The 12,253-nt window shown below is 39.2% G+C and overlaps 1 protein-coding gene and 1 long non-coding RNA gene across 2 annotated transcripts; both read left to right on the plus strand.

Moving 5' to 3' along the window:
- Positions 1–242: 242 nt before the first annotated feature.
- On the plus strand, positions 243–2,562 carry LOC109213307. Its single transcript, XR_002065990.1, has 2 exons — positions 243–971; positions 2,299–2,562. It is a non-coding gene; the product is annotated as an uncharacterized LOC109213307 (long non-coding RNA).
- Positions 2,563–6,429: 3,867 nt separating this feature from the next.
- On the plus strand, positions 6,430–7,110 carry LOC109213305. Its single transcript, XM_019377088.1, has one exon. The coding sequence runs from the start codon at positions 6,430–6,432 to the stop codon at positions 7,108–7,110; it is 681 nt and encodes a 226-aa protein (XP_019232633.1).
- Positions 7,111–12,253: the final 5,143 nt, after the last annotated feature.

Here is a 12,253-nt window from a genome sequence, read left to right on the forward strand (position 1 = left end):
GACATGGACTCCACATAAGCGCCACATAAGCCTCCACATCAGCGCCACATAGGCGCCAACGGTACAATCCCATGACCAACACACTCCTAGCACATGCTCTCCTCATCCCTTCACACTTTGACCCACACCTTGCCACATGGATTCATCAGATCTAGTCCATTTTAAATTAATGGTCAAGATCATTTCTTCTATCTTCTAGAGAATGCCAAATAAATTCTTGCTTTATTTATTTTATTATACCTTATTTACTTATATCAAGATTAATCTCAGCCATTAGACGCATCTAAAGGATTTATTTCTAAAATTAAATTTGACTAGGGTTCCATCTCTTTCCCTCTTCCAAGGAAAACCAACGCCTCTCTTTTCTCTACCATGGCAGAATCTTTTTTGGCTCCTTCTAATTTCTTAGCGAATTTGACTCTCATATCTTATAATAAAAATTTTGTGTGGCCATTCTAAGAAATCATTTGCAAAATCAAGAACTTCAATTGAAGAATTCAAATTTGCTTGCTATTTACAATGAAGATGGCAGAGGTAAAAAGGTTCTCTTTCTTTTGTGTTTCCTCCAAGATTCACAATTTTGGCAACCGAATCTATGCTCACTCTGACCATATCGTCCTTTGCTTTCTGCTACACACTATTTCAAATGGGTTTTTAGCCGTTTGAAACCCTAACCCTTCAAGAATCCCGCCCAAATCTACCCTAGAAGAGCCCTAATGCATCTCCTATAAATATCAGACTTTGTGGCTAGTTTCGGGCACCTTGGTACCCGCCGCTTCAGACCCTTGTACGGTTACTCCTCTTTCATTTTTACTCCTTTAAACCATTTTCTAAAAGCTTGCTTCTCTCTTGGTTTTTTGAAAAAATATAACCTTGAGGCATTACTGTTTTTTCGGAGTTTGACTGTCGCGAATCTTAGGCCGAAAATAGTAGACCTATTTGCACGCCCCAAGTTCGCTAGATCGCAAAAGGTTAGTGTTTTTTTTATCTTTCCTCTTTTTTTATGTTTTAGGACAAATCCATATGTGGCATGTATTACTAGTGAACCTTTGATTCCCTTTGATGTTTTCCCGTTCAAGTTTAAATGTCATGAAACAAATGAATTTGATAGGTTATCTGTTATTTGTATTTATATCATTATCTTGGTTAGAAGTCGTTGAGTTAAAATTGTGTACTTGTATGCAAATCCTAGATATTATTGGTTGTTAATATATCAGAAGTTTGTTCTAAGACTTTACTGTCTATTTGTTCATAGAAATAGGAACTAGTTGGTCACTATACTCTGTTCATTTGAATAAATGAAAGTAGGAGTAAATAGTAATGAGTTTATCATCTCTATATTGTGAATAAATACTCATTAGCATTTTTAATAAAGTAAACTAATTAGATGCTAGTGAATGTTTCCTATGTAGCTAAATACTAACTTTTTTTTTTAAATATATTTAGAGAACATAGCCTTTACTATAAAGGGTACAAGACTTAATGAAAATCATACTTTAGTTGTTATATCTGGTTTATGTGTACTAAACAAAAAGAAAACTTCTGGTTGATGAAGTGTAGTTTTTTTTAAGTTTACTGCCCCAATAATAATTCTGCTAAGAATTATTTTTTCTTGTAATGGATTGAATCGTGTTTATAACTAGACTAGATAAGCTAGTTAGGAGTAACCTGATAGTGTGATCCCCCAAGACTAACTTACTGGCCTTTTGAATTATTTGTGAAGGAAATATTATGTCACTATGTTAAGATTGTGTATTGAATTCTTGCCTAAAAGGAGTCTAAGTTGATTTATGGCTTTAAAAGCATGAAGCAAATCTATCGATAATTTATTATTACTCCAGAACATTGCTCAAAGAACATGTGTTTAGGTATCATGTGCTGACATCTAAAATTCCAGTAGCATTCTTTAGATATCATGTGTAGTAGTTGTCCAAAAAAAAAGAAATGGTTCTAACGTTTTGACATCTCTTTTAGAAAGAATGCTACTGGGATTTTGATATCTAATCTAAGACTTAAAATAGAAGTAGAAACCATATTATAAGTGTCAAGAATCATGTTGTCTATATTAATCTATCCGGCCCTTTAGATTTCATATAAACATGGAAAGTTAGTATTCTGGCTTATCATTTTAGTTAGAAAATGTGTATAAAGACCATAAATCTATTAGCATAAGCTTGTTAAATTTTTTAAAATTTGTCTTATTATAGTTCATAATCTTGTTATAAATTTTGTACAAGTCTATTTCTCTTCCTAATTTCATGTTTTTCTTTTTCTTTGTTTTGGCATATGCACTTGGAGCAATATGAGTTTTAATGCAAGACCCGCCCCGTATCAGCATGGTGTCATTACTATTGAGCCTTAGACTATGATGGACATCTTGAAGAAGAACAAGCGAAAAGCTTGGGGTCACCTATGGCGGCCTTCGTTATTTACATTTACTCTATTTCAAATTTTTAATCAATTTGATTATGTTCTTTTGATTAGTTTAGTTTCATACTTCACTTGGGATTGTTGATTTACTTTTGACTCCTTCACTTAGTATTCTCACTTAGTTACTCGCAACTATTATCTATTTTATATAATAGTGCTCTTAAAAGAATTTTCTAAAGCACCCTCTATGTTTCAGGTTTTAAGTTCGGAACTAATTCATTTCTGACGTGCTTAAGTTGAAATTGACAAATGGTTTCTTATAGCATCATGAAAAATGTGAATATTTTTTCTTAACAAAAAAAAAAAAAAAGAAAATACAAAAAACGTGGTTGTTTCGTTGGTAAACGTTTTTTTTTTTTGTCTAATTGAAAGATATCTTTACGTTGATTCTTTTTTAAGACAAGCAAAGGAAAGGTACCCTCTTTAAATAAAATTTTTTAATCATAAGCAAGTGTCATAAAATATATTTCTTTTAAAATTTTTGTATGCATATTAACTAGTATTAAGTTTTGTTTATGTAATAACATCCTTCAAAAAGTTTACTAAGGTTTTTTTTAAAGTTATACTACTCTATTCTAAGTTATATTTTGTTAAAATACCTCAAATGATATTTTTTGATATTTTGTATAACTTATTAACATAAGCTTGGTCGGTTAACCGTTATTAATGGATTTTAAAAGGTGCTTTTAAAAACCTTCCTTTTAAAATATTTAAAACCCTTACTTAGAATCTTTAGGTTAAGACCATAAGACAGAGTTTTACTTAAGTTTTAATAGGTGTCCTAATTCACCTTAAAAATAATTAGGTGGCGACTCTCTTAAAATTAGTTAAACCTCAGAATCGCTAATATGTTATACTCTAATTTGACCCGATTTAAATGGGGTATAACAACTTGGCGATTCTGCTGGGGACTTTAGGTTTTAAACCATAACAAACTTAGGTTAACAAAAATGGCTTTTTTATTTTGTGAATATTTTTTCTTTGCCTTATTTTTGAAAATGTACTACCTCTTGTAAAATGTAATTACTATCTTTTATAAACTCTTATTCCGTTTTCACTTCCTCCACTTTTGGAAAATTCACACTGAGCACACACCTAGCGGTTACGCGGTTTGCGGCCGTGCACTTTTTAAAAATACCTTTTAGGGGAAAGCTCGTGGGTAAGTCGATCAGCGGTGCAATCGACAGTCATGACTTTCCACTCTCAAGTTGTCCGCTTGGGAGAAGACCAGTCTAGAAAATCCACTCTTAGCCGACCTAGGATAGAGCTAAACCAAATCCATTCTTAGGAGCATGCATCACGCAACCTTAGGAGACTTAATACCCTAGGTGTATTAAGTCCATTAGCTAGCCTTATCCAAATGTCCAAGCGGGTTTATAACCCCGAGTGACAGTTATTCATCCTTTGTGTGCATTATTTGAAAGATAAACACACCGATTATGTGGACCACTTACTCCTAAATGGGAAAACGGGTAGGATTAATCTTTTCTGTGATGCAGGAAATTATGAATCAAGTTGTCTACCCAAAGATCAGCATGGTGTTGGACATCCCTCCAAAACTAAAGACATGGTGGAAAAACTTAGGAGAAAGCGCACAATTCGAAGTAAGAAAGAAGCTAGGTCATCTACCGTTACTTATGGAAGTCACAGCGTGTAGGAAAATTATTGAGGCAGCAGTCACCTTTTGGGATGAAGAAAGGGCCGTATTCAGATTTGAGGAAAATGAGATGACTCCATTGTTAGAAGAGATTGGAGGCTTCATAGAGAATGTGAGTTTGTTATGGAAAGGCAGACATTCTTGGCAAAGCGCTGGCATGATTATTCCAAAAAGTCCCTCGATAAAAGAGTTACTTGAAAAGTTTGGTTTTGAGAAAGAAATTGGGCTAGAGCATTTGAAAGAATCCAAAATACCCCTTGACTATCTGTTTGACATTTTTGGATGTTCAGGTGCTTTTCTACGACATCGAGAAATGTTCTCCTCACATGCTTCTTGGAGTGAAAAGAGGGTATTCGCTTTTTCGGTTTGTTTCCTTAGGCTCCTGGTATTTTCGCGAGGAGCAAAGTAGGAGATTCACACCCGACTTGTCATGGTTACTGATGCATTATTTAATCGCATTGATGGAAAGCCATACACCATAGTGCCGATGGTTGTTGCAGATATATACCGAGCTTTGGGCCTTTGCAAGAAAGGATTTAAACATTTTGAGGGATGTAATTTGTTGTTGCAGTTGTGGTTTATGGGGCATCTCCAAAAGATCAGTGGAAGCCAAGAGCATTACAAGCAAAATGGTGCTAATCATATGACGTCATACACGATCCCAGTGGTTGCATTAAAGCATCCAAATAGTGTTAAAGGATGGGGCAAGTTACTTAGCAAGCTGAATGATACCACGATTCAACGGATGTTTTCTTGGTATCCTTCTGAGAATTTTGTAATCCATGTAAAAATGCTACCTTACTTGGTTCTCATCGAGCTTCGAGGACTTCAACCATATGCTCCATTACGAGTTATGAGACAAGCCGGAAGAACGCAAGTCATACCGCAAGTTGATAACATGGATCATTGTAGAATTGACTATGATAATGATAAAATTCCTTTTGCGAAGGAAATTTTTAGGATGTGGAGATACAAGAGAGCTATGGTTAAGGATACAATTGCACCAGGTAGGTACCAAGCTGGATGTGACACTTTTTATTTAGAATGGCTACGTGCCAACCTTGAAGGTTCTGTCACAAGAGGGATTAATATGGGTGGCCGAATCAAAGATAAGGCAGCGAAGCTGAAATCAAGTATTGTCGGCTGAAAAGAAGGGTGTCCGAGTCTGAAGCAAAGCACAAGGAGCAACATGAGAAGGAAATCAAAGAGATTGAAATGTTGAGACAACGAGAGGAGATGCAGAAGCAACAAATATAAATGTGGAAACAACAAGCTGTGGAAATGGAGCAAGGACTCAAAGATTTGGATGGAGACCTCAAGAAACAATTCATAGAATGCTATTGCCAAGGACTGGACGAAGGAGGAAAGCTAGCCATGGTTTACCTTGTGAAGAATCGCCAGAAAATTGATGAGGCAATCAGAGCAGCGAAGAGGCTAAGGAGAGTCAACTAGATTAGAACTATGTTGTAATCTTTATTTCAATTAAGGTTATGCCATTGTAATCGTTTTAGACTAAGGCAATGTTGGTATTTCTCTTTTAATTTATGTACTATGCTTGAATCATCAATGAAAGTTTGTTTTGGGGTGTCTAATTAAAGAGTAATGGAATGATCTATAATGGTGTGTTTATCTCTCAAATTTTCTCTAGGCCTACCTCTGGCACAAAGAAGTCCCGTGCATACTAGGACACGCTTAACATTGCTTAACTTGTTTGTATTATTACGTGATTTGTTTGTTATGTGATATACTTGCTTTTAATTTAATAACCACTTACTAACATTGTCTTTTATTTCCTTTTTAAAGGTTTTCTATTTTATTACTCCCCAAGGTTGATTTGTGTTGACTGCGAACTGGCTGAACACCCATACTTCAGGAGATCCAAGGTACGAGAAGCTACCAACATGACTGGTTCAAACACATCTAATATGACAAGCTTGGGACTTGTCACCGTTCAACGAGACAAACCCGAGGCTTCGGAAGGAAGGGAGGTTACCCTACGTGATGAGCACATCGCCCAATTGTCGCAACAAGTGGCTAACCTGCAAGGTGAAATTGAACGGCTTCGGAACCTTACCAATCTTTCTATCAGCCTCAACACACCACTTCCCGAAGAAAGGACAAATGCACCTATCCCACCACCTTTCCCATCTTTTGACGCACCTATCCCGGAACACCTTCCACCAAACCCTCCACTTCACAACAACAAGCCCACATCCACTAACGCACATGCTAACCCGCAACAAGCCAACCCATCGACTTTCAAACCATAATATGTTTCCCAACCACCACTAGCCCAAAACACCCCGCTCACCCAAAACCACCATGTAACCCAACACATACCGATGGCACACGTCGTTATTCCTAACATGCAGCATGTGCCGCCAGTATATGTAGCGGAAGCACAAACTATTACTACCCCTATGCCTCACCAACTTCACTCCGAAGTGTATCAATATCAGGAAGCAGAAAAAGATGTAAGGGCCAAAGCCGACGAGTATATGGCGAAGGAGATCCGTGAGTTAAAGGAAACATTCAAAAGTCTGAAAACCGTTAGGAGTATCGATGGTTTAGAGTATGAAGATCTATGTGTTCATCCCGATGTCGATTTACCTGCAGGATATAAAGTACCAAAATTTGACATGTTTGATGGAAAAGGAAACCCGCGAGCCCATTTGAGGTCGAATTGTGATAAGTTAGTTGGAGTGGGAAAGGATGAAGCTATCAGGATGAAGCTTTTTATAAGGAGTCTTATAGGGGAAGCCCTTGATTGGTACACAAGTCAAGACCCACAGAAATGGCGCAGCTGGAGTGTCATGGCGCAAGAATTCAAGGACAGATTCAGATTTAACACTGAGACCAACCCAGATAGATTCTATTTGATGACGTTGGAGAAGAAAACAACAGAATCCTTTAGAGAGTATGCCATGAGATGGAGGGCAGAAGCAGCAAGAGTCCAGCCCGCGATGGGAGAGGATGAGATGACAGACTTTTATTCGATCTCAAACGGATGCAACATACTATGAGAGGTTGATAAGCATGCTGCGGCAGAAATTCTCGGAAGTTGTTAGGATGGGAGACGTTATAGAGGAAGGTCTCAAATCTGGAAAGATTACAAACTTGCCAGTCAGGAACTATTGGAGGAGCAAGTAAGAAGAAGGAGAAAGAAGTATTCGTTATTATGACCGTCCAAGACCGCAGGCCTAACCAAATGTTAACCTACCAAAACCCGTTACCCCAACCTTCATATTATAGCCCATACACCCAAACTCCTCAACCTTACTACCAGCCTTCGCCCATTGCCTATCCTGTGTATAATGCCCAACCAACCTATTATCCACCCCGAGTACCCACATACCAGAATCCATCACATTACCAACCCACATATCCATCTCAACCCCGCTACCAATCATAAAACCGCCCAAATGCACCTAAACCTCGCCCGAGCTTTGAAAGAAAACCAACCAGAACCTATACACCCCTAGATGAACCTTTAGCCCAGTTGTATGAAAGGATGAAAGCTGCAGGAGTACTCCAACCAGTCCCAGGAAGAGTTCCCAACCCCCTCCCAGGATGGTATGATGGGACCAAGCGTTGTGCATATCACTCTGGTGTGACTGGACATGACACAGAAAATTGCCTTACTCTCAAAGATAAGATTGAAGAGTTGATCAAAGCAGGAACCACTCAGCTTAAGGGAGCTCCCCCGAATGTAAACAACAACCCTCTTCCAAATCATGATGATACCGGTATTAACATGATATCTACTGATGAGGATTGGAATTTGGAAGGAACAATTGTACCAATTGAAGGCGAGAAAAAGGTTGTGTCATCTGCCTTCATTGCTCCTATCATCACAGTGCAAGTGCGAGCACCAATTGAGGTGGAAGTACTCCCTCAGAAACCCAGGATCATGGCTCTAGTTGCTTAGACACCCTCATTTGAAACCAAAGCAGTTCCTTGGGACTACCAGTCTGATATAAGGAACAAAGGAAAGGCAAAATTTGTTGTAGAAGCCGCTGTTGCAGGTATGACGAGATCCGGACGGTGTTATGTTCCTAAAGAAGCATCACGAGGAACTTCAAGTAGGGACAACAACCAGAAGAAGTCCGTAACAGAACATGAAGCAGAAGAGTTTTGGAGAAAAATGCAATGCAGCGGATACTCTGTTGTAGACCAACTGAAGAAGACGCCGGCTCAAATTTCCCTCATGTCATTATTGATGAGTTCCGATAGCCACATGAATGCTTTGGTAAAAGTTCTAAGTGAAGCGTATGTGCTAGCCGAGACGACTAGTGAACATTTGGAAACCATGGTAGCCCAAATTCTAGAAGCCCACAAGATTTCTTTTCACGAGGATGAATTGCCGCCTGAAGGTCTAAGTCACAACAAAGCTTTGCATCTCACTGTCAAGTGCAGGGACAAATTCGTTTCTAGGGTTTTGATTGATAATGGTTCTGCACTCAATATATGTCCTTTCACTACCCTCAAAGCTTTGGGAATTGACATTGGAAAAGTTCGTGAGAGTCATGTGAATGTTAGAGCTTTTGATGGAGCGCAAATGAGCGCTATTGGTGAAATTGACTTAGCATTACAAATTGGGCCTGTGGAGTTTATCATTGAATTTCAGGTGTTAGACATATCTGCTACTTATAATTTGTTGTTGGGAAGGCCGTGGATTCACATGGCTGGTGCAGTCCCTTCCACTTTGCACCAGAACGTGAAGTTTGTGTGGAATCACCAGGAAGTTGTGATTCATGGAGAAGCAAGCAATCCCATTTACCCCGAGAATTCAATCCCTGTCATTGAAAGTGTGGAGAGGCTGGATGGAGCCACTTTTCACATTGAAGAAATTATGATTGCTACTCGAGGCAAAGAGATAAAGTTGCCAAGTGTGTTCGTGATGGTGGCATCAGAAATGTTGAAGAATAGCTTCGAGCCTGGTCGAGGACTTGGAGCAAGGTTGCATGGAATAGTGGAGCCAATTCAGCTACTAGGGCAGAACAACACCTTTGGCCTAGGGTACGAACCCACTCCAAAGAAGTCTCGGAGGCTCGTCTCAAGAAGAAAAGTGACATTGTCCTGCCACAGCCTATCCCGTCGTTAAGCCAGTCATTCCCCAAGACAGTTACTATTCATGAGCTAGATGAAGATGCTGAAGACGACCTCGTTGAAGGAATCAGGAACCTATTCCTTGTCGATTGCAATGTGATTCTGAATAATTTCACTGAGACACCAACTATTTGGGATGCCGCACCTGGAGATGTTTTGAACAATTGGACTTGTACCCCGTCCCCGGTTCGCCGGGAGTCTTGGTAGATCGATTGTATTAGTACATTTTTTAAACAACACGATTCAAAATTGAAGCCTGAATCGTGTCTATGATTTTTATGTTGTTTGCCTCGATCTTTTGGAAGCTTAAATGCAAAATCTGAATATGCTTTTTCGTTTTACATTTAATTTTTGTCTTTATTAATTTTCTTTCTTTTTATTTTATTTTATTTTTCAGCAAACAAATTAATAAAAATGCCGACACCGTGAATGTGGCATGCAATGAAACAAGTGAACAAAATAACAAGCAAGATCTTGAAGAATATGAAGAAGACGTGCCACCTGCAGAATTAACTAAAGAACTTGAGCAGTTTGAGAACAAGTCAAAACCAAATTTTGATGAAACAGAGCTTATAAATTTTGGGAATTTTGAGTCTATAAAAGAAACAAGAATTAGTGTCCATTTGACGCCATCAGAAAAGGAGAAATATGTGGATCTTCTGAGAAAATACGTCGATGTGTTCACTTGGTCGTATGACGACATGCCTGGTTTAAGCACCAATATTGTTTCCCATAAGTTTCCAACGGATCCATCTTGTCCCCTGGTAAAGCAAAAAACAACAAAATTCAAAACGGACTTAAGTTTGAAAATCAAAGAAGAAGTCTCCAAGCAATTTAAGGAAAATGTCATCCGAGTCACGAAGTATCCCACATGGTTGGCCAATATAGTACCAGTACCAAAAAAGGATGGGAAGATCAGAATATGTGTGGATTATCGAGATCTCAACAAGGCTAGTCCAAAGGATGATTTCCCACTCCCGAATATTCACATACTCATTGATAATTGTGCAAAGCATGGTTGCAGTCAATCGTTGATTGCTTTGACGGTTACCACTAGATTTTGATGGATGAAGATGATGCTGAGCCTTTATCACACCTTGGGGGGTGTATTGTTATCGGGTGATGCCGTTTGGACTCAAGAATGCAGGTGCTATATACATGAGAGCTATGACAACTATTTTTCATGACATGATCCATAAAGAGATTGAGGTCTATGTGGACGATGTCATCATCAAGTCATGGAAGAGTTCAGATCACTTGGTAGACCTGAAGAAGTTCTTTGATAGGTTGCGACGGTACAATTTGAAGTTGAATCCCGCAAAAGTGTGCATTCGGAGTTCCAGCTGGAAAATTATTAGGATTCATTGTCGGTAGAAGGGGCATAGAGTTGGATCCTTCAAAGATAAAGGCTATCCAAGACCTGCCACCTCCAAAGAATCGGAAGGACGTGATGAGCTTCCTTGGTCGCCTTAACTATATCAGCCGTTTCATGGCCCAATCAACAGTGATTTGTGAACCAATATTCAAGATGTTGAGGAAAGATGCCGCTACCAAATAGACAGAGGAATGTCAACGAGATTTTGATAGGATCAAGGAATATTTATCAAATCCACTGGCGCTGGTACCTCCGGAACCTGGAAGGCCACTGTTGTTATACATGTCCGTATCAGATAATGCATTTGGATGTGTTTTGGGTCAGCATGATGAAACTAGGAGGAAGGAGCAAGCCATATATTACTTGAGCAAGAAGTTCACGCCGTATGAAGCACGGTTTACTTTGTTGGAACGCACTTGTTGTGCCTTAACCTGGGTTGCACAAAAGTTGAGGCATTACTTGTCAGCATACACCACTTATCTCATTTCCAGGATGGACCCGCTCAAGTACATCTTTCAGAAACCTATGCCTACAGGAAACGTGGCGAAGTGGCAGATTTTGCTAAGTGAGTTTGACATCGTGTATGTTACTCAGAAGGCCATCAAAGGACAAGCGTTAGCCGACCACCTTGCATAAAATCCTGTGGATGAAGAATACAAGCCACTTAGGATGTGCTTCCTAGATGAAGAAGTATTATTTGCTGGAGAAGACATGTTAGAAGCATATTCTGGTTGGAGAATGTTCTTTGACGGAGCGGCAAACTTCAAAGGAGTCGGAGTTGGAGCAGTATTAGTTTTAGAATCTTGACAGCATTATCCAATCTCAGCAAAACTTCGGTTTCCGTGCACCAACAACATGGCAGAATATGAGGCTTGTATACTTGGGCTCAGAATGGCCGTTGATATGAACATCCAAGAGTTATTGGTTATAGGTGATTCAGACTTGCTGATTCATCAAGTACAAGGCGAATGGAATACAACGAATACGAAAATCCTACCGTACATACATTGTGTAAAGGAGTTGTGTAAGAAGTTTATCAAGGTGGACTTCAAGCATGTTCCAAGAGTTCAAAATGAGTTCGCAGATGCTTTGGCAACTTTGTCTTCCATGATTCAACATCCAGATAAGAACTACATAGACCCCATCAAGGTGAATGTGCAAGATCAGCCAGCTTATTGTTTCCATGTGGATGAAGAGCCAGACGGGGAACCATGGTATTATGACATTAAGAGGTATCTCAAGACAAGGGATTACCCTGAAGGAGCAACCAGTACCCAGAAGAGAACGCTTAGGAGATTGGCAAATCACTTTTTCCTAAACGGCGAAATCCTACACACAGGAACATGTGGGCCTCACATGAATGGGTTTACTTTGGCAAAGAAAATTCTGCGATCAGGTTACTTTTGGATGACCATAGAAACATATTGCATTCGTTTTGTACAGAAATGTCATCGGTGTCAGATTCACGGTGATTTGATTCGAGTCCCGCCAAATGAACTCAATGTGACGAGTTCCCCTTGGCCGTTCGCAGCTTGGGGCATGGACGTCATTGGCCCTATTGAGCCTGCCGCATCAAATGGGCATAGATTTATCTTGGTAGCTATTGATTACTTTACAAAGTGGGTAGAAGCCTCTTCCTACAAGTCAGTTACAAAGAAGGTGGTAGCAGATTTTCTCCGCAA

This window comes from Nicotiana attenuata, unplaced genomic scaffold (genome assembly GCF_001879085.1).
Source record: "Nicotiana attenuata strain UT unplaced genomic scaffold, NIATTr2, whole genome shotgun sequence".
Taxonomy (NCBI): Eukaryota; Viridiplantae; Streptophyta; class Magnoliopsida; order Solanales; family Solanaceae; genus Nicotiana; species Nicotiana attenuata.

Coding starts and splice junctions, on each gene's coding strand:
- LOC109213305 (XM_019377088.1), top strand. CDS start 6,430: ATGGCACACGTCGTTATTCCTAACATGCAGCATGTGCCGCCAGTATAT.